The sequence below is a fragment of the Jaculus jaculus genome, chromosome 4 (genome assembly GCF_020740685.1).
Source record: "Jaculus jaculus isolate mJacJac1 chromosome 4, mJacJac1.mat.Y.cur, whole genome shotgun sequence".
Lineage (NCBI taxonomy): Eukaryota > Metazoa > Chordata > Mammalia > Rodentia > Dipodidae > Jaculus > Jaculus jaculus.
In genome coordinates, this window is record NC_059105.1 from 136,661,390 (window position 1) to 136,685,043 (window position 23,654).

At 40.4% G+C, this 23,654-nt stretch overlaps 1 protein-coding gene across 7 annotated transcripts in view; it reads right to left on the bottom strand.

The window, feature by feature from the left end:
• Robo1 (roundabout guidance receptor 1) overlaps positions 1-23,654 on the bottom strand; it is a 1,243,546-nt gene that overhangs the window by 403,516 nt on the left and 816,376 nt on the right. The window contains exon 1 of one of the 7 annotated variants that reach the window (XM_045148275.1): positions 22,867-23,320. The exons of the other annotated variants lie outside the window; for them this stretch is intronic. Within the exon in view, the coding sequence (XP_045004210.1) occupies positions 22,867-22,921 (55 nt within the window). The 5' untranslated portion in view covers positions 22,922-23,320. Of the gene's footprint in view, positions 1-22,866; positions 23,321-23,654 lie in introns of those variants that run through there. 7 annotated transcript variants of the gene reach the window in all.

Genomic DNA, 23,654 nt, shown 5'->3' on the forward strand with positions numbered 1-23,654 from the left:
TTTGTCACATAGTAAAATTCAGTTTACTTAACTTGGAGAAAGAAAACCTTCATATTCCATCCACTATTTCCATAGAAAATATTTTCAAAGGCACCAGATCTGTAAGTCTAGTCATCATTCATGACTGACAGGGACACCCAAGGACACCTAAATCCATGGATGTTCAAATCACTTATATGGAAAAAGAGAGCCTCACAAATTTAGTGCACGGCCTATATGCATCATTCATTTTAAATACTTTCTAGATGACCTGTAAAAGCAAATACAATGAAAATAGCTATTATGCTGTATTATTTAAAGAATAATAATACAAAGAGCTAGCATGGTGGGTACGAATGCTGACTGTGCAAGCACGAGGACAGGAGTTTGATCTCCAGCATCCTGAAAGAGGGTGGAAACAGAAGAATCTGAGGGGCTCACTTCTGTCAGCCCAGGGGGCCAGGAGTAGGAAGAGAAGCATGAGCTTCAGGTTCAGTGAGTCCCAGTCTCTGGAAAATAATGTGGAAGAGCAATAAAGTATATTTGTTTGGTCCTCACACACAAGTGCATGGGCAAATACATCTGCACACACATGTATATACACCACACACATGCGATAACAAAAAGACAACCCTAGCCGGGCGTGGTGGCGCACGCCTTTAATCCCAGCACCCGGGAGGCAGAGGTAGGAGGATCTCCGAGAGTTCGAGGCCACCCTGAGACTACATAGTGAATTCCAGGTCAGCCTGAGCCAGAGTGAGACCCTACCTCGAAAGAAAAAAAAAAAAAAAAAAAAAAAAAGACAACCCTGCCCATGCAAATGAAGTTTGTTTTCCAAATATTTCAATTCATGCTTGGGTGAAGCTATAAAATAAGATTTCACAAATAGGAAGGGTCCACTGTAATACCAAACTGCTTACAATTTCCCCACTATTCAACATGGAATGTTTTCTCTATGCCTTCAGAAGTGTATTTCTTTTAATTCAGTCTGATAAGTAAATAAGCAAGAATCTTCTTCAACAGTTTGTCTTTAAATAATCATTTTTCCTCATAGGAAATATATTTTCGTTTTATATGTCTGTTGTGCAAGTATGTGGGATATTCAAATTATTCATATGCTTTCTCCAATTATCAAACTATACAACTCTATATATAGTGAACATAGCTAAATTTGCTTCCATATCACTAGTGCCTAGCAATCTCTTATCTAGAGCAAGTATCTAGTAAAAACTAATTTTAAGTGGCAAATATCCTAATCAATTAAAAAATCCACTGAAAAATTTTATCTAATGGATAAAGTACTTTAACATTCCATTTCCTACTTTTTAGTAAGTTGATTTTTTAAATAACTTGAAGCTGTTGGATTCTCTAGATGTTTCTCTATACTGTCAATAGGGCTTACCACTGTAGATTCTGTGAAGAAACAATCAAACATTTAAATATGCTTCCTTCGTAACATTCAGGCCAGCACAAACACTATGAGTTCTTTTCTATTACATGAATGGAAAAAGTAACTCTATGAAAGGTAGTCCAAATGTTAGACAGTATAAACTTATTTGTATTTGGTTTGATGCTAAAGGATTAATTCTTGTCCAACTGAATATGCCTTTTTGTTTGAGAATGTTAACATAATTGATTGGAAGCTGTGTGGTTGTAGGTATGAGTAGAAGGGCCTGGGAGTCAGGAACACAGAGGAAGCTTCTCTGAGGGATCATGAGCACATCAAAGCATCTGCAGGGACAGGTGCACGAAACACGCACTCTGGGACACGCAGACAACAGATAGGTGGGTGCATCACACACTAGTGGCATCAGCCACACAGCAGTCTTCTTGCTGGGCCATGGTTCCAAAGACCACACACTCCCCTACTCCCTAAGAATTTCTGCTACTATTAATATTACCAGTTGGTACTTAATTACTGTAAAATATTACTACTCCAATTTTTCTACTTTCCTGGAAAATATACTCATAAAAAGGGATAATATAAAAGACATAAGTGCATTCAAAGTGGTGCATATGTCTGGAATTCATGTGCAGTTGGTATAAGTTCTAGCCCACCTACCCCCCCCACTGTGTGTGTGTGTGTTCATGTATGTGTCTTTCCCTCCCTCCCTCCTTGCTTTCAAATAAATAAGTAAAATGTTAAAAAATAAATCTATACATTGAATTTTGAAGGTAAGGGTTACATATATTATGGAATGGGATGTAGCTCAGTCATAGGGGAATTAGTCCCTGAGATGGATTCCCAACACTGCTAAACAAACACATCCATTTGTTCTTCTATAACAATAAATAAAGTGATATCTTATTGAATTGTCTAATGAGTAATTTAATTTTTAACTTTCCTCATTAGTAAGCACATAATTTTAACCACATTTTATTTTGAAAACAAATCCCACTATAGTAAGCCTCAGTAACGGAAATGGTGATTTGAAAGTAACAAATTTATGGCTGTGCCTTTTCTTTTTAAACTAAAACTTCTACTAATGATTGAAATTTTTAATGGGTAAAGATATTGACATTCCTTTTTGACTTCATTTGCCCCTAATTTTCAGATAAGGGAATCAAGACTTAGAAAAGTTAAGTACTATAATCAAATTTACAATTGTTAGTGATAGGGCCACTAGTAAATTAGGGACAGCCAGACACAAAAGGTGATAATTATTAAATAAATGAATGACTAGAATCCGAGCTACTAATCACCCCATTAATCTATATACCACACTGAATTTCCCAGGCTGTGTCAACTGCTCACTTAAATATCATGTTCTTAAGCCATATTTTGAATACTACTGTGATCTTTGATTCTTGAAGGAAGTATGTAAGTAGTAAAGAAGGGAGCTGTATACAACTTCTCTATATTTTGAGAACATTTTTTCACATGCGAAGTTTCCAAAAAGTATATCTGTCCTACCTCAATTTGCAACCTCTCTCTCCAAGCTTGGGCCAATATATTACTCCAGAATCCAGACGAACCATGGTTTTTCTCCAAAGCCCACAAAAGTTCAGGTCCTTATCTTCTGCACCCCAAAGGAAGACCTCCATTCTCTGACCAAAAAAAACTGAGCTCCAAGTAAAAAAAGGAACTATAATCTGATTAAAATAATTCACAGTAAATTGCAAATCCCTTAATCCTCTTAGAGGAATTAACATTTTTTTCAAATTGGGGGTGGGACAGGGAGGCTACCTGATACAGCCTCTAATTGTCTGGCATTTTTGTGCAGCATAAATAATATTATATTCTTAATTCAGAGAGAAATGGCTATCACACTGGCATGGCAGTCTGCCCAGGAATTCATCTGTCTCTAACCTGTCAAATTAACCCTGAATTTTCTCTTAATGATGTTCCTTCTTTGCCTACTTAGTTTGTTGGATGTTTTAGTCTCTGATAAGAAGTCTTAAAATGTAGATTCTATACAGGAGTTATTTTTAAATTGACACTTGACAAATTAGGGTCCATACCCAGTCTCTATTGTTTCTTTCAAAACTAGCTTCATGCTAGTTTCTTTCTAAAGTAGTTGATAAATTCTAGCAATCAGCAAACTAGCAATAAAACAATGCAATGATTCACACTTAAATGTACAATCAAATACACACCAATTTCAATCACTTCACATGTGTTAATTTTTTTAAAATATTTTATTTTTCTTTATTTGAGAGAGAAAAATAGGCAGAGAGAGAATGGGTGACCAGGGCCTCCAGCCTCTGCACAAGAGCTCCAGATGTGTGTGCCCCTTGTGCATCTGGCTAACATGGGTCCTGGGGAATCAAACCTGGATCCTTTGGTTTTGCAGGCAAGCACCTAACTAAGCCACTTTTCAAGTCCCTAACACGTGTAATTTATTTAGTTTGCAGAGCAATCTTATGAAGTAGGTACCAATCTTACCTCCATTTTCGGATAAGGAAACAAAAGTGACAAAACTTACTCAAGGTGACATAATTAGTATTAAGTAGCAGATTTTAGCTATAAAGTCTGAATTTGGTATTATACAACATTTCTATCTGGAAGTTGTTCTTCGATTTTTTTTTTTTTTTGAGATATATATACTTTTTCAACATTTGGATGTAAGTTTCTGTTATTTGAAATTTCTGGTATTTTTTTCTAATTTTCCTTTTTTTATATCCACAAATTTAGGTTTTTTTTTTTTCCTCAAAAGTAAAGCAGTATAAACCCCTTCTATAATGCTTACCAAAGTAAAGACATTCATAACTCAATTTTATCCAATAAATCACTTATGAATACCTTATACACTGGTTATAATTAATCGACTAGATGTAGACTCATAGGAGGCAAAGAGTGGTATATGAAGTAAGGCATGGTAGTGGGCAAGGTGAATCATGTACACATTGCTATGGAAACTCAAGTACATCAGCTCTACATTGGGTAAGTGGGCCAAGCAGCTGAGACTTTTGGGAGCAGACACAGTGTAGATCCATCAGGCCAACAAGAAATGGCATGGAGGGGGAAGGACAGAAAGAAGGGGGTCTTGGCAGGCATTGTGGATACCAGCAGCAGCTTTTCAGAAACCCAGAATAAACCGAGCGTGTTGGCGCTCAGGAGGCAGAGGATCGAACTGAGTTCAAGGTCACCCCGAGAATACCAAGTGGGTTCCAGGTCAGTCTGTGCTAAATGAAGCAAGACCCAACCTTGAAAAAAACCAAAAACCATTAAAAAATTTTTAATAGCTGGCATAGTAACATCTTGATGAGCCCCAAGATGCTTCCCAAGCTAGGCAGCAATTTAATCAGTAATACCATGCACTCAAATGCAGGTACAGTCTCAAGAAAATAAGCAAACAAAACATGTCTATAGTTCCAAAAGAAGAGATCATTTTTATGCATCAGGCAATAGAAGAAATAGACTTATGGTCCCCAAATGATAAGGATCAGCAGGACCTGGGCAAATCAACTATAAAAATAATTTCCCAAGAACTGTGGAAATCCCCGTCACCCTTCCTGGTGATGAAGTGCGGTTATTCTTGGCAGGCTATTTTGTCAAAGTATCAACTCATGCTCATCTTTAAACATGCCTCCCGTGGACAATGAAATGCTGGTGAAGGTTTCTAGCCTCAAATGAATCTGTTCTTCTTGCTCAGGGCACATTACTGCTCCTGACCTCTTCCCTGCCCGTGCCTTGACCTTCTTCCACTCAGATGCTATTGCCTGCCTCATGCCTGAAAGCATCTCATATTATTCCAAGCTGCAGCTCTAGAATGTAGTATGAGAAGGGCTGCCCTGATAGATGTTGTACATGAGTAATGCTCCTAACGATCCCTGATGGGACCCTGCCACATTATTCCCAAACGATGAGCCATTCAGAAACAAAAAGAAAATGTATAAGCTCAACAGTGAAACAGAATAAAAAAAAAAACCATTTCTACATATAGAAATATTTTTTAGACCTACCAAGAAATGACCAAATGGCTTTCCTTTATGTATGTCGCATTGTGATATATCGTGGTCACCTGAGTAAATTATACCAGTCCTATTCTGCCTAATGAAACCCTCCTAATGTTATTTCAGAAACATCTATGAATTATGCACAAGATTTCTCATAGAAATGCTAGATATGCTCCTAAAAACTGTGAATAAATCAATATTTCACAAATTAAATCACATTTTTTTACTGACAAGTAATTTCAGAGATGCTTCATTTTCATTTCTGGGTAATATTCAATTGGAAATGATTACCGACCTTTTAGATTAAGTTTCTCCCCTGATAATATTTCTGTCAACTAGCTAATGATCTACAAACAAACAATGAGATAAAAAAGAAGCCCTGATTTGAGAAAATATCCTGCAATAAATTCATGGTCTCGTTGCCATTTAGACACAGCTTCAGTTTTCCTTCATGTCTTTTCCTAATCTGTAACTGACAAACACAGCGGTGCATCTCTTAGCAGCAACCAGTAAGCCTTCACTCTGGGCTTACCACTTCTCTTACTATTTAAGACTGTAGTTATTTGTTCAATCCATCAGGGGCTCCTGATGCACCAAAGAGCTTGTGGTTTTTGTTTTCTGTTTGCTTGCTTTAAGACAAAAGAATAAATATAAACAGCAAAACTGATGATCGATTTGCCCACTCCACAAACACAATTTGGGAAGTGTAAATAACTCCAAATAAAAGCAAAAGCTTTAAGTTAAATAAACAAGCCATTATGTAATCACTTAACTAGTAACAATACAATGAGAAAAGCCAGACACCAGCAAAGAAAAGAGAGAAAGAAACTTGCAAATATTGGAAAACAGTGAGTGAAATGATAGTGATAGAACAAGCATAAACAAAAAGATCAGTCTGGCACGGAACTGGTAGTGGAGCATTCATGACCTCGTATAAGAACTCTATTTGTGCTGTAGTTGCTATTAATTTAGATTCAGCTACCCCCATTTACCACTTGGGACCTTTTTGAAAAACTGAGGATTATGCCTTCTGTTGAAAACTCTCAAAGTCTTTTGAAAGTCTATCCCCATTGGCACCATCTCTCTCCATGGCAAATTCCAGCTAAAAACCACCAGGATCTTAGCCAGGCCCTTCCTCCACATTCAAGTTCTGAATAGGCATTTTGGTTTTCAACTATTGAAACTGACTATCAGACGGTCAAACGGACAGATGGAAAACAATATTCTTTTTTAGTTGTTGTTTGTTTGGGGGTTTTTTGTTTTGTTTTATTTTGTTTTTTTCTTGTTTGTGTTAGATATAGGGTCTCACTCTAGCCCAGGCTGACCTGAAACTCATAGTATTCTCCTGCCTTTGCCTCCCAAGAGCGGGGATTAAAGACATGTGCCACCATGCCTGGATCAAATTCTATTTTTTCTTTACCTTGGAAATTCTGACTTTAAACCAGATGACTCAATAGAAAATGATGGTGAGAAGACAAAGATCTAGCTTCCTAATTCATTTAAAATCTGGATCCAGAAAATCATTCCAATCTACATACTCAGATGAGTTTTAGGTGATATGAAAGATGCATTAAAAAATGAAGTTAAGTTTTCTTACACTTCTAAATTTTAAAGCATGGATTTCTCAAGCAATTAAGATAATAATACCTCAAGTTGCCTTTATTTTAAAAAATCAGCCGGGCGTGGTGGCGCACGCCTTTAATCCCAGCACTTGGGAGGCAGAGGTAGGAGGACCGCCATGAGTTCAAGGACACCCTGAGACTACAGAGTTAATTCCAGGTCAGCCTGGACCAGAGTGAGACCCTACCTCAAAAAACCAAAAAAAAAAAAAAAAAAAAAAAAATCAACAGAATAAATATCAAAAATAATACCAGTAAAAACAGTGTAGCCACAGAAAAATCTTTAGATGATCAAGACAATAGGACTCTAGACACGTTAGAATGAACATAACTGCCATCACATATTGAAACGGACTCAGTAATTCAATATGATTTCAGTATTTATTATTCAATATCTTGCTACATTAAATGTGTCATAGATACATCTAGAGGGTAGAGCCAAAGCTATTGGGTTAGAAATTCAAATCAAGTTGAAGCTAAATTCTGACTCTTGTAAATGGAACCATGTCTTCTAGAAGAGGACTCGGCCCATGCGGTAAAGCGGGAAGAAGAAATAGACAGAAGACACTCCTGGGCCCTGAAAAGGGTAGGAGCACATGGAAAAATGCTGCTTCTCTAAGGTGCTATCCAACTGCCATTTTAAAAACTACACAGACAATAATGCATTTCAGGCCCTTATCTATCTGTACACTGCTACCATATTCTCAGAAAGAATGTCAAAAAGTGAGTCAGGCTTGTTGGTGCACGCCTTTAATCCCAACACTCCAAAGGCAGAGGTAGGGGGACTGCTTGAGTCTGAGGTCACCCTGAGACTACATAGTAAATTCCAGGTCAGCCTGGGCTACAGTGAGACACTGCCTTTAAAAAACCAAAAACAAAAAAACAAAAAAACAAAAAAAAAAGCTTTAATCTCCCAGAAACAGATGACCAAACTTCCTTTATTTTACCTGTTCTTTATTTGTTGAATGCTTTTTGGTTGTTGTTCTTTAAATATCATTTAAGTTGACAAATAATAAAATATACATATCTATGGTATATAACCTGATTCTTTGAAAGCTGTATACACTGTGGATTGTATAAATCAAGCAACGGATCCATGCATTACTTTTTTCATCTAAACACAAGCAGTCATGCATCTCTATTAAATTACCTGTATGCCATCAATCATCTATAATAAATTCATTATACACAAGAACTGAGTATTTATCCTACTTTGATGTCTAGTAAGTGAATGAAAGAATGTTTATTAAATAATATCCCCTTGGGGATGTGAAACTGAACCAGAAGTTAAGACGGCTTGTTGGACAAGCATAATGGCAGGAGAGGGCCTAAGCAGACTCAGTTCCATTCCCCAGTTCCCATATGAACAGCTGAGAATGGTCATGCATGTCTGCAACCGCAGTCTTACAGGGAGAAGAAACCAGAGAATAGCTGGAGCTCATGAAAGCTGAAACTCTGGACATCTGACATTCTCCTCAGGCCTCCACAAGGATGTGTGCATCTGTACACACAGGTGCATGCATACATCACACCCCACCCCATGTACTTCAAACACTAACAATAACAACAATAATATTGTCCTTTTAAACATAATGCCATAATAAGAACAATACCTATTAGTAACCTGTACTGATATCTACCTGGTCTAACATATTATTTTGGCTTTTGTAGTCATCCTGCTTTGATATCCCTTCTCCAATACTTTACCAAACCCAACAAGTTATTCATCTCCCTTATTTCTCTCAAAACTCTGAGAGTCCAAGAAGATTCTCCTGATTCATGAATCTCCTTAATGCACCACTTCCCAAATGCACATCTACCTTCTCTCATCAAATCCAAAACATCATTCATTCCAATAGTGCCAACAAATTACTAATGCTGGGTCTTGTATTAAAAACTCTTCTACATTATCAGATTTGTCTGAAAGATTCTTTAATAGCAACAAAAGTTGACAGCTGCTTACTAATGACGTTTTATTAGCATGTGGGGCAGCAAATCGCTTACTGAGAAATGAAACAATATAACTAAACTCTATTAATAGTGCTGGAGAAGTAGTAAAGACATGGAAAACTACAAAGCAATGAATGCATGACAACAAATTCATTATGAAGTATATGTTAAGATAAAGACCCGAAAGATCAGAACAAAGGTTTCATATAAGCAAGCATCCCAGACATGATATTGTTACATTAGTGGTATGGAGTCAGGATAGAAATTAGCCAATCTTCCTTTAAGACTAATGAAAAGTCATAAATAGAAATGATCCCATCTAGACATTTGGAAATAACGTCGGAAGACAATTTCACTTGAGAAAACCATCCTAAGAAACAACAGAATAGTCATGCTCAGAATGCTTCATTAAAAGTATTTTAAGAAGCAAAAGAATGGGCTGGAGAGATGGCTTAGCGGTTAAGCGCTTGCCTGTGAAGCCTGAGGACCCAGTTCAAGGCTCAATTCCCCAGGACCCACATTAGCCAGATGCACAAGGGGCACACGCAACTGGAGTTCATATGCAGTGGCTGGAGGCCCTGGCATGCCCACTCTCCTCTTTCTCTCTCTGTCTGTTGCTCTCAAATAAATAAATAAAAATAAACAAATTTTTTTTAAGTAAAAGGTCTTTATAACTAATTTTCAGTATGTTCATACAATAAAGTTCTTAATAAAAATCTTTTTTAAAAAAGCAAAAGAATAACCTTTCTCAAACTTCACTCATTCTGAGATCATAATAATGCAATATTTTTTCTGATAGTGACTACAGACTCATTCAAGGTTTCCTGGCAGGGATCATGTTAAAAAATATGACATTCTTTATTTTCTATGAAGCCTGTCACTGGAGAAGGATTCACCTCCAAAAAAAAAAACAATAATCACAAATTCAGTTTGGAAATGTCTTATTAGTAATATTTCCAAACAAATAAAAATTTAATGATCAGTTTCTCAGAGAAGTTAGACACACCCCCCCCCCATGCCATGGTGGTGATTACTACTTAAAGAGAATTAGATTCACCCACTGAACTATCACAAAAGTTACTGGGGACTTACTAGGACCTCAGCTTGATGCCCCACACTGAACAGCACTGAATTCCACACAGTCATGTCATGATTACAATCTGAGTGTGCATTGTCTGTGGTGTGTAATATCAGGGTGCTCTTTTTCATAGATTATCAGAAGAGGAATGGACAATAAGATAAAAAGTTCAATCACTGAACAGGAACCTAAGTCTGGCTAGCAAAAGTTTAGTTCCCTACCAAAAACAAAACGAGCCATCCTAATGTTACCAACATACTTCACAGTTTCACCTCCATTCATTCCTTTACAATACAGTGTGGCATGTCTGCTTAACTGTGAAGAATTAAACTTCTGACACCAAGCAGGCTGGCTTCAAATCCTCACTCCAACTCACTGACTGATTGTAATCAAGAAGCTTAACTTTTCTGAGCCTCGTTTTCCATGTTGATAAACAGCTGCACATTCCTTCTGAACACTGCTGCTTCAAGAACAGAGTAAGATAAGGCATGTTAGCACTCTGCCTGGCAGATAATAACACTCTATAAATTTTAGGTCTTATCAGGACTACCATGATTATTAGAGATAGTGCTACTCACTCCTAATCCTTCAGATTTGGTGCCTACAACTGGGTAAATACTACATCAATGCATCATTTAATTAATGAGGCATGCTTCTTTCCATCATGGGAAGAACAGTTATTATATGCTCCTAAGAAGTGTTGGGCTCCCAGGAGGTAAAAGCCAAACAATTCTTCCTGTCTCACAGTACTGAATCTTCTACCCAATGTAAACTTGTGGAGACTTAACAGCTGAGAGTGCACACATACCTCCCATTTGTATCTGTAAGCTATCCAAATGAAGACTTTGCTTTCCCCAACCCCAGCTTCCTTCTACTTTCCTAGGTTTGAAAAGTCCATGGTTAAATAATTTCATTTATCTGTGAAAGATGTAGTTGTGAACTTAATAACAGACTAATCAGAAACTTTTGCTTCTCTTCAGATCTGTAAAAAAAAAAAAGCCAGATGAGTTTTATCTCCCACAGGCTGTACCAGGCAGTTTACTTTAGACAGACAACTTGCTAATTGAATGGCCTAGCATTAGTGAAACCACTTCCCAAACAAAGCAGCTAAGGCAGTTTAAAGCTACCCAGAGGTGTGTGGTTAACACATACAAATGTGCTAGAACTCACTCTGTTATATGAGCAAGCAGCATTTTAGTGATGTTTCACAGTGATAAAGGCTGTCTTTTAAATCATGTCTTAGTGAACAGAGTACACTTTAGATCCATGAAACTAAAACCAGAGCTTTTGTTTCATGAGAAAGTAACTGCAGATAGGCACATTCCTTTAGTCAAATTAGAAGTTAGTCCAAGGCTGGAAAGATAGCTCAGTGCTCAAAAAGTGCTTGCCTGAAGAACCTAAGTACCCAGATTTGATTCCACAGTACCCACATAAAGACAGATGTACAAGGTGGCACATGTGTCTGGAGTTTGTTTGCAGTGTATAGAGGCCTGAAGTACCCATCATTTCATTCTCTCTCTCTGTCTTGGCCTCTTTCATAATCTCTCAAATAAATACATAAATAGAAGTTAGTCCATCATTACTAAGACAAAAGAAAAAATACTCCATTCCACACTAAAGCAGAAAATATGGCAGAATTCAGGCTTAGAAGTCAAATTTTGAAACCTATCTCACTAGCATTTTATTATACATATAGAAAGGGACATTTATAACCTGATTCACTCATTTTTTTTTCTCTTTTCTTTTTGTTTTATTCAAGGTAGGGTCTCACATTAGCCCAGACTGACCTAGCACTCACTCTGTAGTCCCAGGCTACCCTCAAACTCCTAATTCTGCCTCCAAGTGCTGGGATTAAAAGGCGAGTGTGCCAGCACAGCCAGCCCTCATTCATTCTTTGCTTCCATTGTTTTTCTGTACCCTGGAGTCTCTAATGACACAAAATTCTTTAGTGTGGACTGAGGATGTAGCTCATTTGGTAGAATTCTTGCCCAGCATGAACAAGGCCCTAAGCCTGATCACTGTAGGGCATAAGATGGGTGCTGAGATACAATCCCATCACTTGGGAGTAGGAGGAAGGAGACTCAGAAGTTCAAGGTCATTCTCAGCTGCACAACAGTAGCCGTTGTTTCTCATTTACTACAGTCCAGAAATGAGGACACCAAGTTGATTCATTTTTCCACAGCGGAGCATAAAACGGTGCATTACTATCATGCAGAACATGCTAGGAAGAATTTCATGGTCATGAACATCATCCCTTGACACGGCCACTGAGGTTTGGAATCGCCAAGAGATGATCTATACTTGAAATGGTTTTTTAAAGTACAAAATGGTTACATATAACAATTTTACTATTCTCCAAATACCATTTTTTCCTTTTTTAAGTACTTATTTCTTGTTTTATTTATTTGAGAGAGAGAGAAGCAGATGAAGAGAGACTGGGCATACCATGTTCTCCAGCCACTGCTAATGAACTCCAGATGCATGCACAATCTGTGCATCTGGTTTACATGGGCAATGAGGAATCACACCTGTGTCCTTAGTTTTCCCAGGCTACACCATCACTCCAGCCCCAAGGACTTTTTTTTTTTTTTTTTACATTAAGAAGATAATCTATTTCCCACTGAAAACTGGGTATTTAGCATTCTAAACAGAATACCTTGTAAATAATTTTAAGGGGATATTCTGGGGACCCATGTTCCTTCTATGGCTGACTATGAAAAGCCATGTCTTGTTGAGAGGCCCTGGAGAGATGAGCTGAACATAATTTCAACTTGATACTTTCTAAAAATCTAATCAAAAGCATTTAATGCAAGTGTAACAGTGGGTTGCTACTCTAAAAAGTACTTTTAAAATACACTTTTTTAAAATAAGTGACTGATGAGGCCCTGTTCTTAAGTGAAACATACACATCATCACCTTCAAGGCTCAGGGAACGTTGTAGAAGACAGGAAGAAAAGAATGCAGGAGCTGGAGGAAGGGGAGGAGCACTGTGGCACTTTGGGATGCAGTCACGGCAAGGCCGTGCGTGGCACTCAAGCTGTGGTTATGAGCACGAAACCTACACATGCCGGGGCCAGTTCACATTCAGTTTCAAGTGGGGGGAGGCCACTCCCTCCTGTATGAGCTAATGATAGTCAACGCTTGCTATGGAGGGGACCTTCTCTTCCCTGCCGAAGTCACTTAGCCACTAGTATGTGACCGAGAGGAGTACACTGGTAAGACTGAGGGGACACAAAAGTGTACTGTGAGGTCCATGAGATCAAAATGTAATGTATATGCATGAAAGTGTCACAAGAAAAAAACAATTAAATAAGCTTAATTTTTTTTTAATATTTTTTGTTCATTTTTTATTTATTTATTTGAGAGCGACAGACACAGAGAGAAAGACAGATAGAGGGAGAGAGAGAGAATGGGCGCGCCAGGGCTTCCAGCCTCTGCAAACGAACTCCAGACGCGTGCGCCCCCTTGTGCATCTGGCTAACGTGGGACCTGGGGAACCGAGCCTCGAACCGGGGTCCGTAGGCTTCACAGGCAAGCGCTTAACCGCTAAGCCATCTCTCCAGCCCAAGCTTAATTTTTAAGTTATTGACTATTCAGGGTGTTTTCATGTGTGTTTATGTGTATGTGGCCCTCTTGCCACTTCAAAGAAACAACAGATGTGTATACATTTTTTTTTTTTTTTTGCAACCATCTTACATAGTGACTTGCGAACTGAACCCAGGCCAAAAGACTTTGCAAGCAAGTGTCTTTAGCTGATGAACTATCTTTCCAGCCACTATAAAAATATTTCTTTAGTAAACTTCTAAACTGCTTCCAGTTTAGTGGACAGAGGTTTACTAAAAAAAATCATGTGATTTTTTTAAAAAAAACCTGCAAAATACATTGCATTATTAGGAACCAAGAACAGCCATTTCTTATATGATGTATGCAAATCAATCACTTGACACAAAAGCACTATATTCCTACTTGAAACAGAACCACATCACTTGCTGACATCTGCTTGTATCCATTGATGGTACTTTTAACACTTCATTTAAGTGTCAAACAAGGTGGCAGGCATTAAGCCTATAGATTATTTAACATTAGACTTGTGATCCAAGATTTTATTGTTTATCTTCTATGCATACACCCTCACAAAACAAAATGAATCAAACAAGACCAGTAGATATTCTTTTCCAGCTGTAAGCTATGCACAGCTGTGAGCGCCACAGAGGCACTTGAATGAAGGCAGAAAGATATGCACAGTCATGCTGTTCAAAATATTATTTTATGTGCGAAACAACAGTCATAAGATGTTTGGAAGCCAAGTAAAATCAGAGAAGGAAGGAGATTTGTAGAGCTGTTTTGGCGGAAGGGAAATGAGGCTTAGCTCTCCCATGAAGCAAGCAACATGACACCATCCAGTGTGTGTGAGAGAGACAGAGAAAAACAGAGAGAGATCAAAGCTACCTCCTTGTGCACTATAATCTTTTCTGCTTCCTCTTCTTCACCAGCAAGATTGAACTAAATGGCTGAAAGTGGAAGGAGATGGGAGAAAAGGAAACCGCACTAATCCAGAATTGTAAAGAAAGGAGGTGGTCTTTTGATCTCCACAGGATGGCAACTTTATTGGCTATGCATAAGCAGTTTGCAACCAGCTGATCAACCAGGTATTAATGCTCAAGCCTTCCATGATCAGTAACCATGAAGTGAGTCATCTGTGAACAGCAATCAAGCAGAAGGCTCATCTACCACTAGATGACCGCTAGCCCATATCTAACTCAGAGGGTAAGAGCAGCCACAGGGGAAATGATTGTCTCTCCACAGGATCCTCCCTGGCAAGTACCAATTATTTACCTTGAGAGCCAGAGCAAGATCTCTCCTGAAGTGTACATGAATGAGAACAGCTTTTATTTCCCAAAACCCAACTTGGGCTCAATATGCATCTGAACCTCCAGGAGCCAGTGCTGGGTCAAACATCGTCTCCTCCTTCCAGCCCACATAAAATGCAGACTGGATCAAGGCGGAATGCAAACTGGCTAGATAGAAAAAACTCACTGGCTTACTAGGGCAACTAAAAGTTTCCTAATCAAAAGGAAAACAGTGTCTCCCTTCCAAATTCTCAAGTGTTCAATCCACAGCCTTACCTAGGCTTAATTTGGGGAACAAGGGTTAAGGCAAAAATTAATTGTACCACACATATTTTTAAATTTAAATTCATTTTCCTCTTTAAACCTGGATAATAGGCACTGCTTAAGAGTATTGGAACAAACTAGTCAAATCCCTGCTCATCCCTGCCCTAAATTCTCTATGACATTGTTTCCACAGCTACAAAATAAGGGTAGGCAAAAAATACCTTACAATTAATGGTATCTATGACATAAAGTCCTCATACCCACTAAGTGAGATAGTGATCAATGCTCTGTAAACGACAGCCTTAGCTTCAAAGCACCAGTGGTAGTCATCAAACATTTCTCAACTTGCCCCAGAATTTGAACTCAGTCTCACTTTTAAGTTACTTCCTCTTGTCAGGTCACTGGTCAACACCACCATGGGGAAGTGTCATGATACAGCAACTGCCTGGCTTCTCACTCTTCTCAGTACATTGGGGAAGTCGATATTCTAAAATCTTAAGCATAGCTTAAAAGAAATTCTGTGCTGGAGATGGCTAAGTGGTTAAAGACGCTCACTTGCAAAGCCTGCCAGTCCTGGTGTCCCCTTGATCATATTCTGGTTCTCCCCTCTCTGTCGTGTGTGTGTGTGTGTGTGTGTGTGTGTGTGTGTAAATTAACCATCTGGGTGTGATGGCACATGACTTTAATCCTAGCACTTGGGATGGGAGGCAGATACAGGAGGATCACTGTGAGCTCAAGACAAGCTTGGTACTACAAAGTAAAATTCCAGCTCAGCCTGGAGGTGGGAGGGGTGGAATTAACTGTTTTTCAAAGGAAGTTATTAGCAAAGGACAGAAAGCCTACAGAATAGGAAATAACTGCCAGCTGCTGCACGTCAGATAGGGGTTAGTTATCAAGAATATATATTTAGGGCTTGAGAGATGGCTTAGCGGTTAAGCGCTTGCCTGTGAAGCCTAAGGACCCCGGTTCAAGGCTCGGTTCCCCAGGTCCAGATGCACAAGGGGGTGCACACATCTGGAGTTCATTTGCAGTGGCTGGAAGCCCTGGCGCGCCCATTCTCTCTCTCTCCCTCTATCTGTCTTTCTCTCTGTGTCTGTCGCTCTCAAATAAATAAATAAATAATTTAAAAAAAATAAAATATATTTGAAAAAACATTAACAGTGAAATGAGATCAAATGAGACTCTTTAAAAAAAAAAAAAGAATATATATTTAAAAATCCATGCTGAACCTGATAATCAGTGCCAGGGTGAAGGAGACAGACCCTGAGGATATTCAACACCTACCAAAGCAAAGATCCAGAGGCTCCTAAGAGCTCATCACTGAAGTACGCTTAAAACTCACCCTCCACAGCTCAGGGAATTTTGTGGAAGAGGGAGCAGGAAAGATTGTAAGAGCCACGGGTTGAAACATCATGCCCAGAGGCATTCCCTCCCCCACAAAAATAACTGACTACTCCTCCCCCAACACAGAGCCTACAACCCCATAGGGAATACCTGCAACCCCAGTGAGGAGGGGGGTCCCCAGCGGAATTGAGACAGGGATGAGGGAAAAGAGAATACCAACACATGCTGTATCCATACAAAATATGTTGTTAATAATAATAATAACAACCATAAAAGGCCAGCAGATGCATTAATAATATGTTCCACATCTCTAGCCATCAGACAACTGCAAATTAAAACTACTTTGAGAGTCCATCTTGTCCCAGTCAGAATGGCTGGCACCAACTGACAACAAACACTGGTGAGGATGTGGGGAAAGGAAGCCCTTAAACACTATTGGGGGGAATGTAACCTGGGGCAGCCACTGTGGAAATCAGTGTGGCTATTTCTCAAATAGCTAAAAATTCAACTACCATAGGACCCAGCTACACCACTACTGCTCATATACTCAAAGGAGAAGATGGACTACCAAAGACACACTTGCATATGTATATGCTTACTGCTGCTCCATTACATCAGCTAGGAAATGGAACCAACGTAGATGTATGTCCATCAACAGAAGACTAGATAATGAGAATGAGGTACATAGACACAGTGGCATTTATTTTATTTAGCTTTTAAAAGTTAATTAAGGGCTGGAGAGATGGCTTAGCGGTTAAGCGCTTGCCTGTGAAGCCTAAGTATCTCGGTTCGAGGCTCGATTCCCCAGGACCCACGTTAGCCAGATGCACAAGGGGGCGCACACATCTGGAGTTCATTTGCAATGGCTGAAGCCCTGGCGCGCCCATTCTCTCTGTCTACCCTCCTATTTCTGTATCCCTCTCTCTCTCAAATAAATAAATAAAAATAAAATATTTTTTTAAAAGTTAATTAAAATTATGATATTTTCATGAAAATAGATGGAATCAGAAAAGCTTATGCTAAGCAAGGTAATCCAGGCCCAGAAAGACAAAAACTATATTCTCTTTCATACTTGATTCTAACTTTGAAGGTTTGTGTGAATGTAAATAAGGGAAGGGGAGGAAGGGTACAGACTATAAAGATAAATAAGAGCCCATGGCACGGAAGAAGTGTGAAGGGGAAAGGACAAAAAGTCACATGTTAAATGAAAGTGGAAGAGAGACTGGGAGGAGCGGGTTTTACAAGAAGGGCGAAAAGAAACAAAATTTAAAAAGTGAAAAAGTGCCATAATTTAACCGAAATCAATATGGTGAGTGCTAAAAAAAAAAAAAAAAAAAAAAAAATCAACCTTCATTTAAAAAGGAATGAAACATTCTAAAAATATTAAGGTACTTACTGTTTGGGTGTCTTATGAACATGAAGAAAGCAAATGAAAGTCAAACACCTGTAATCTTCATTAAAAGCTGCTTACCTAAGTTTTTCCAGTTAAATTCCTATTAGCCGGCTACTTTACATTATAAATATTGTAATAGCAATAATCTAGCTAATGTAAAAAGAAAATGAGGAGCTGGAGAGTGGTTAAGGCACTTGCCTGCAAAGCCAAAGGACCTTGGTTCTATTCCCCAGGACTCACAGAAGCCAGATGCACAAGGTGGCACATTCATCTGAAGTTTATTTGCAGTAGCTGGAGGCCCTGGCATGCCCATTTTCTTCCTCTCTCTCTCCCTCTCTCCCTCTCTCTCTCTCTTTCTCTCTCTCTCCTTCCTTCCCTCCCTCCCTCCCTCTCTCAAATAAATAAAATATTTTTTAAAAAATAAGAGAGCAATTTTCATTGATAGTTAAAATATAGCATTTTGTACCAGTTTGACATAAAAGTATTTTAATTGGCCGGGCGTGGTGGCGCACGCCTTTAATCCCAACACTCAGGAGGCAGAGGTAGGAGGATCTCCGAGAGTCCAAGGCCACCCTGAGACTACATAGTGAATTCCAGGTCAGCCTGAGCCAGAGTGAGACCCTACCTCGAAAACAAAAAAAAAAAGTATTTTAATTGTTATAGCAAAAATTAAGAACAGGCCTGGAGAGATGGCTTAGTGGCTAAGGTATTTGCCTGCAAGCCAAAGGATTCCCCAACACCCATGTAAACAAGATGCACAAGGAGGCTCATGTGTCTGGAGTTCTTTGCAGTGGCTGAAAGCCCTTAGTGCACCCATTCTCCCTGGCCCCCTCCCGCCCCCCTCTTTCTCTCTGCCTCTCTCTTGCTCTCTCAAATTAATAAATATTTTTTTTTAATTAAGAAGAAAAAAGACTGAGTAAACTTTTTTATTTTAAGACAGTTTAACCTTAACTATCTCATGTGTTTCAGGGCCATTATCAGGAAATAAAGATATTGTATAGACACAACATAGCCATATATGTTTAAGTTAACAAAGCTTATTAAAAAAATAAAAACCAACAACACTGTTAGAAGTGCTCAAAAATCTAGCCAGAGGGAGGAAGTTAAGGGAGAACAACAGAGGAGGGGGAGACAAGAGAAAGATAATATGAACTGGACATAGAGACCCACTCAGAAGAGGCTCATATTGTGAAACACACCAAAAAAAAAAGTCCCTCTAGGGAGAGAAAGGCCACCCCCCAGCCAAGAAGACCGCCCTAGGGAACATCTACTTTATTTGAAATTCAGATCTTATCCTAAGTTTGATCTGAAATTCAATCACTTTTTCACTTAAAAGCTGGGTTTAGCCAATGGCTAGGAGAAGAGGAAGTATAGAAAGAAAAATGTTTAGAATCAGATCCTGAGACAGTGCACAGACTGTTGTCAGATCTACCTTTCTGCTCCCCACCTCACCAGGAACACAGTCATGCAAACTAATCAAATGAATTAACCTTAAAAATGTACTGCTACAGTAACACCCACCTTTACCCCAAGGTTCTGTCCCACAAATTTTTTTTTAAAAAAATACTTATTAAGAATTAGGATTTGGGGCTGGAGAGATGGCTTAGCGGTTAAGCGCTTGCCTGTGAAGTCTAAGGACCCCGAGGCTCGATTCCCCAGGACCCACATTAGCCAGATGCACAAGGAGGTGCATGCATCTGGAATCCGTCTGCAGTGGCTGGAGGCCCTGGCGCACACGCCCACTCTCTCTCCCCCCACCTCCCTCCCTCCCTCCCTCCCTCCCTCCCTCTCTCTCTCTCTCTCCCTCTCTCTCTCTCTCTGCCTCTCTCTCTCTCTCTCTCTCTGCCTCTTTCTCTGTCTGTCGCTCTCAAATAAATAAATAAATATAAACCAAGAAAGTATTTAGAGAAAAAAAAAAAAAAAGAATTAGGATTTAGGCTGCAGAGAGGGCTTAGTGGTTAAGACCCCTGCCAGGAAAGCTTAAGGACCCAGGTTTGACTCCCCAGTACCCACATAAAGCCAGGTGCACACCTAGTACATGGTTCTGGAGTTCATTTGCAGTGGCTAGAGGCCCTGGAATATCCTCCCCCCCACTGAAATAAATAAATAAAATATTTTTTTGAAAAAGAATTAGGATTTTAGGGTTGGAGAGATGGCTCAACGGGGTTAAAGCACTTGCTTACAAAGCCTAATCACCCAAGTTCAATTCCCCAGTGCCCACTTAAAGCCAGATGCACAAAATGGCACTTGTGTCGAGTTCATTTGCAGGGGCAAGAAGAGATCCTGATGTTTCCATTCTCCCTCTGTCTCTCTGTGCTTGCTAGCAAATTCTATATCTATATTTAAAAAGAGAAGTAGGTTCTTTTTAAGGCTACAAGTGTAAACACTCTCAAACACAATACTTGATGCAAAATGTGCCATCAACATAGCAAAATGGAGTTTACAATCTGTTTGAAGATAACTGTGGGACTTTGTTAAATTGCCAGGCAGAATAAAAGAGAAGAGAAAAAAAAAAAAACTGACAATCAATAGATGCTTTTACAGGTTAAATCTTGTCGAAGGTGCCTTACCTCCTCAGTACACTTTGATTTATTTAAGCTCACCACATTTCTCTTAAATACACTCCATTAACAAGTGCTAGACTGTGATCTCAGGCTTGAGGCAAGACCTGAAACACAATCTTTCAAGAACTTCATTCATTCCCTGACCAGGTGCCTTCAGTATACCAAAGTAACTACTCACTTACCTAACTCTGTGAGGTTTTAGTCAAATCAAGAGCATTCCTTAACAGAGCACATGTTCATGAAATCACTCTACCAGTCCAATAATCTGACCAACCTCCCAAATTCAGATTCATAGCATGGGTGAAAGCTATCAAAGATGTAATAAAGGCTTCTGGTTAAATATGAAAGAGTAACTCCAAAAGACAGCTCTGGATAAGTTTATGCAGAGAGAAACTTTAGGACTATAAAAATCACCAATGGCTTACATGAAAAATAATAAGAAAACTAAAGCAAGCAATCAGTTTAGGACTAAGGTTCTAAACATGAAGCAGCTCTGTTCCAATTATGATCCTCAGACAGGAACTACCAATCAAATTATTAAATATGTCTACAGACTCCACCTCCATACATTTCTCCAAGTGAAGACAGAAACTGCAAGCTGACAGGACCAGCGTTCAGTGATATCCTATTAGTGTGACCCTATCTTTAATCTACAGCCATGATAAAATGTCCTAACATATACAAACTCAGCGCAAACAGTGACTAATGACCATTAATCTCCCTATCTTCAGTAATCTGCCCCTCCAGTCATTTATCACACTGACACTACACTTTACACACGTGAATAAACTTTAACTGAGAAGGTGAATCAACAAAAATCTCAAAGGTATCTGAAGTTGTAAATGAATCTAGGGGGAGACAGAGCAAAAAGAGGCAAATAGAAAGATCAGATCTTAATGTTTTTGATTAGTATCCATGGCTGGAGGTGGGGAACTATTGAAACATCCAGATATGCAAACTAAGACAAAAGCTGCCTCACAGACAAGCGAGGGTGGTTGTGGGGAAAGGTGATCCCAGAGTCTATTTAATCTACTCAAGTGCCCACTGTGACATACATGAAATACGAAGGCTGAAACTTCAATCTGTTTCCTTCAAAGGAGTAACAGTTTAATGAATTTCCTATTTAGCTCAAATGTCCCTGGTTACTCCCAGCCAGGAAGCACCTCCCTAGGCTTCTCTTCTTTTAGGGGTTTATTTGCTATGAGTTAGCTAATGGTTTTTCTTTTTTCTTTTCCTGTTAACCACTCAGTTACTACTTCAGTTTAAAAAAAAAAAAAAAAAAGGATGACCATTGACTGAAAAAAGTTCAGGCCTTCAAAAAGCCTTCATGATTTCATAATTATGCAAATTAAGTGACTCTAACCTTTAAGCCCTGATGCAACTTGAAGCTCAGTATGTTACTACAAAAAATTCCCGAAGGTGCAGTGTTTGATGCGTGCGTGTGTGTGTGTGTGTGTGAGTGTGTGTGTGTGTGTGTGTGTGTGTGTGCGCGCGCGCGCGCGCGCTTGAAGGCCTGAAATTGGATCCATGATTGAAACCAGAACCCACCAAAAGGAAGAGAAACAAAAGTCGAGTCCATGGCTCAGTTCACCCCTAGGAAGTTTCTTCAGGAGCGCAAGAACACCATTTCCGAGCGCAGACGCGATGCGCGCTCTCACGCCAGAAGGTTTCCCATGAAGCATCTTTCTTTCCAACACTTCATATGGAGCATCAGTCCTATTTAATTCATCCTGCAAATCCTAAGCCAGCCTTCTGTTCGGTCTTGCCAAGGAGGACTCCCAAGCAACTAACTGTTCCCTTTCAGACACTTACAACCGTCTGTTTTCCTCCAAACCCAGCCAGCCAGTGGCTAGTTTATATCCTATCACGAGAAGGAGTTATTTCCTGAAGTTTCTTCAGAATCGAATTTAATTACAGACTTTGGTTACATAAAACAACTGCTATTAACCCCTGGTTCTCGCAAGAGGAGGGGCGAACTGGAGGACCAGGTTCTGGACTCCTGGGAAGTCTGGATCGGCCCTCCACACCAGCACGCCCTAGAACCTCGCGGGTGGATAATACACTCACCGGGCTCATCCAGGGGACCCAGGCTCACCATCAACCGCAGCCTCCTCCTCCCTCCCACCCGGGTGCTGAGACAGCTTTTGCCTAGAGTGGTCAGGGCGTGCCCTGAACTTGGCAAAAGGCCGGGTCTGCTAAGGGGCTTTGGAGAAGGGGTATTGGGGAAAAGTTTGGAGGGCAGGGGGTACGGGGACAGACTCAAATATGAACTAGGAGTATGTTTCGCCTAGAAAAGTTCTGCAGGGGTCGAGCACCTCTGGCCTAGGAAAGGAGGAGTTGGCACAAAAAAAAAAAAAAAATGCAGTTCAGGATCTGAGTCTGCAAAGTGGAGCAGATCAGGGATGAGGAAAGAAGACGCGGTTACCTGAACAGAGACAGATCAATCCAAAGAGGTAAATGCGAGCAGACTCCGCGATCATTGTCCTCGGGTGGGTCCTGCATCCAGTCTCATGCCAAGAGAAGGGAAGAGAAATGGGGTGCCCAAAAGGTATGAAGTCCCCACAGCACACACCCTACACACAAAGGCTTAATATAAGCAACGCGGGTCAAATCCACCAGGAGTTCTCGGGGCAGTGTCTCGTGGACCCTTCCTGAAGCTTGTCAGTGTCTCAGAGCCCTTTGCAAAGCAAGACTTCCAGGGCTGGTCTTCTGGGGTCCCAGGGTTCCCGAGGAGGCTCAGCCGCCTCCAAGGACCATCCAGAGCCAACAAAGAGATGAAGCCGAGGAACAGTTGTGCGGTTTCCTGCCTCCTTGCGTGCTCCCCCACAGCGTGTGCCCAAGCGAGCAAAGTTGGGGTGTGAGAGCCCAGGAACAAGAGCAAAAAAAAAAAAAAAAAAAAAAAAAAGTGCTTCTCTTCTCGGGGTGCCGGCCCGGCGGCGGTCAAGGCAGCGGCGGCCGCTCGGGGAGACGGGCTCGGGGCGCCGGGGGTGCGCCGGGGGCGAGCGCGGGGGCGGTGCGGCGGCCTGGGCGGGCCCCTGCTCCCATCACTTGCGGGATGCCGCGGGCGCCCCGGACGGCCGCTGGACCGCGGACGCGCGCGCGCCGGCCGGACACCCCCAGCCCCGCGCGGCGCCCAGCATCGCTCCGGTCCCGGTCCGGGTCCCCGCGGGGGCGCGCGCACCGGGCACCCCGAGCCGCGCCGGAGTCCGAACT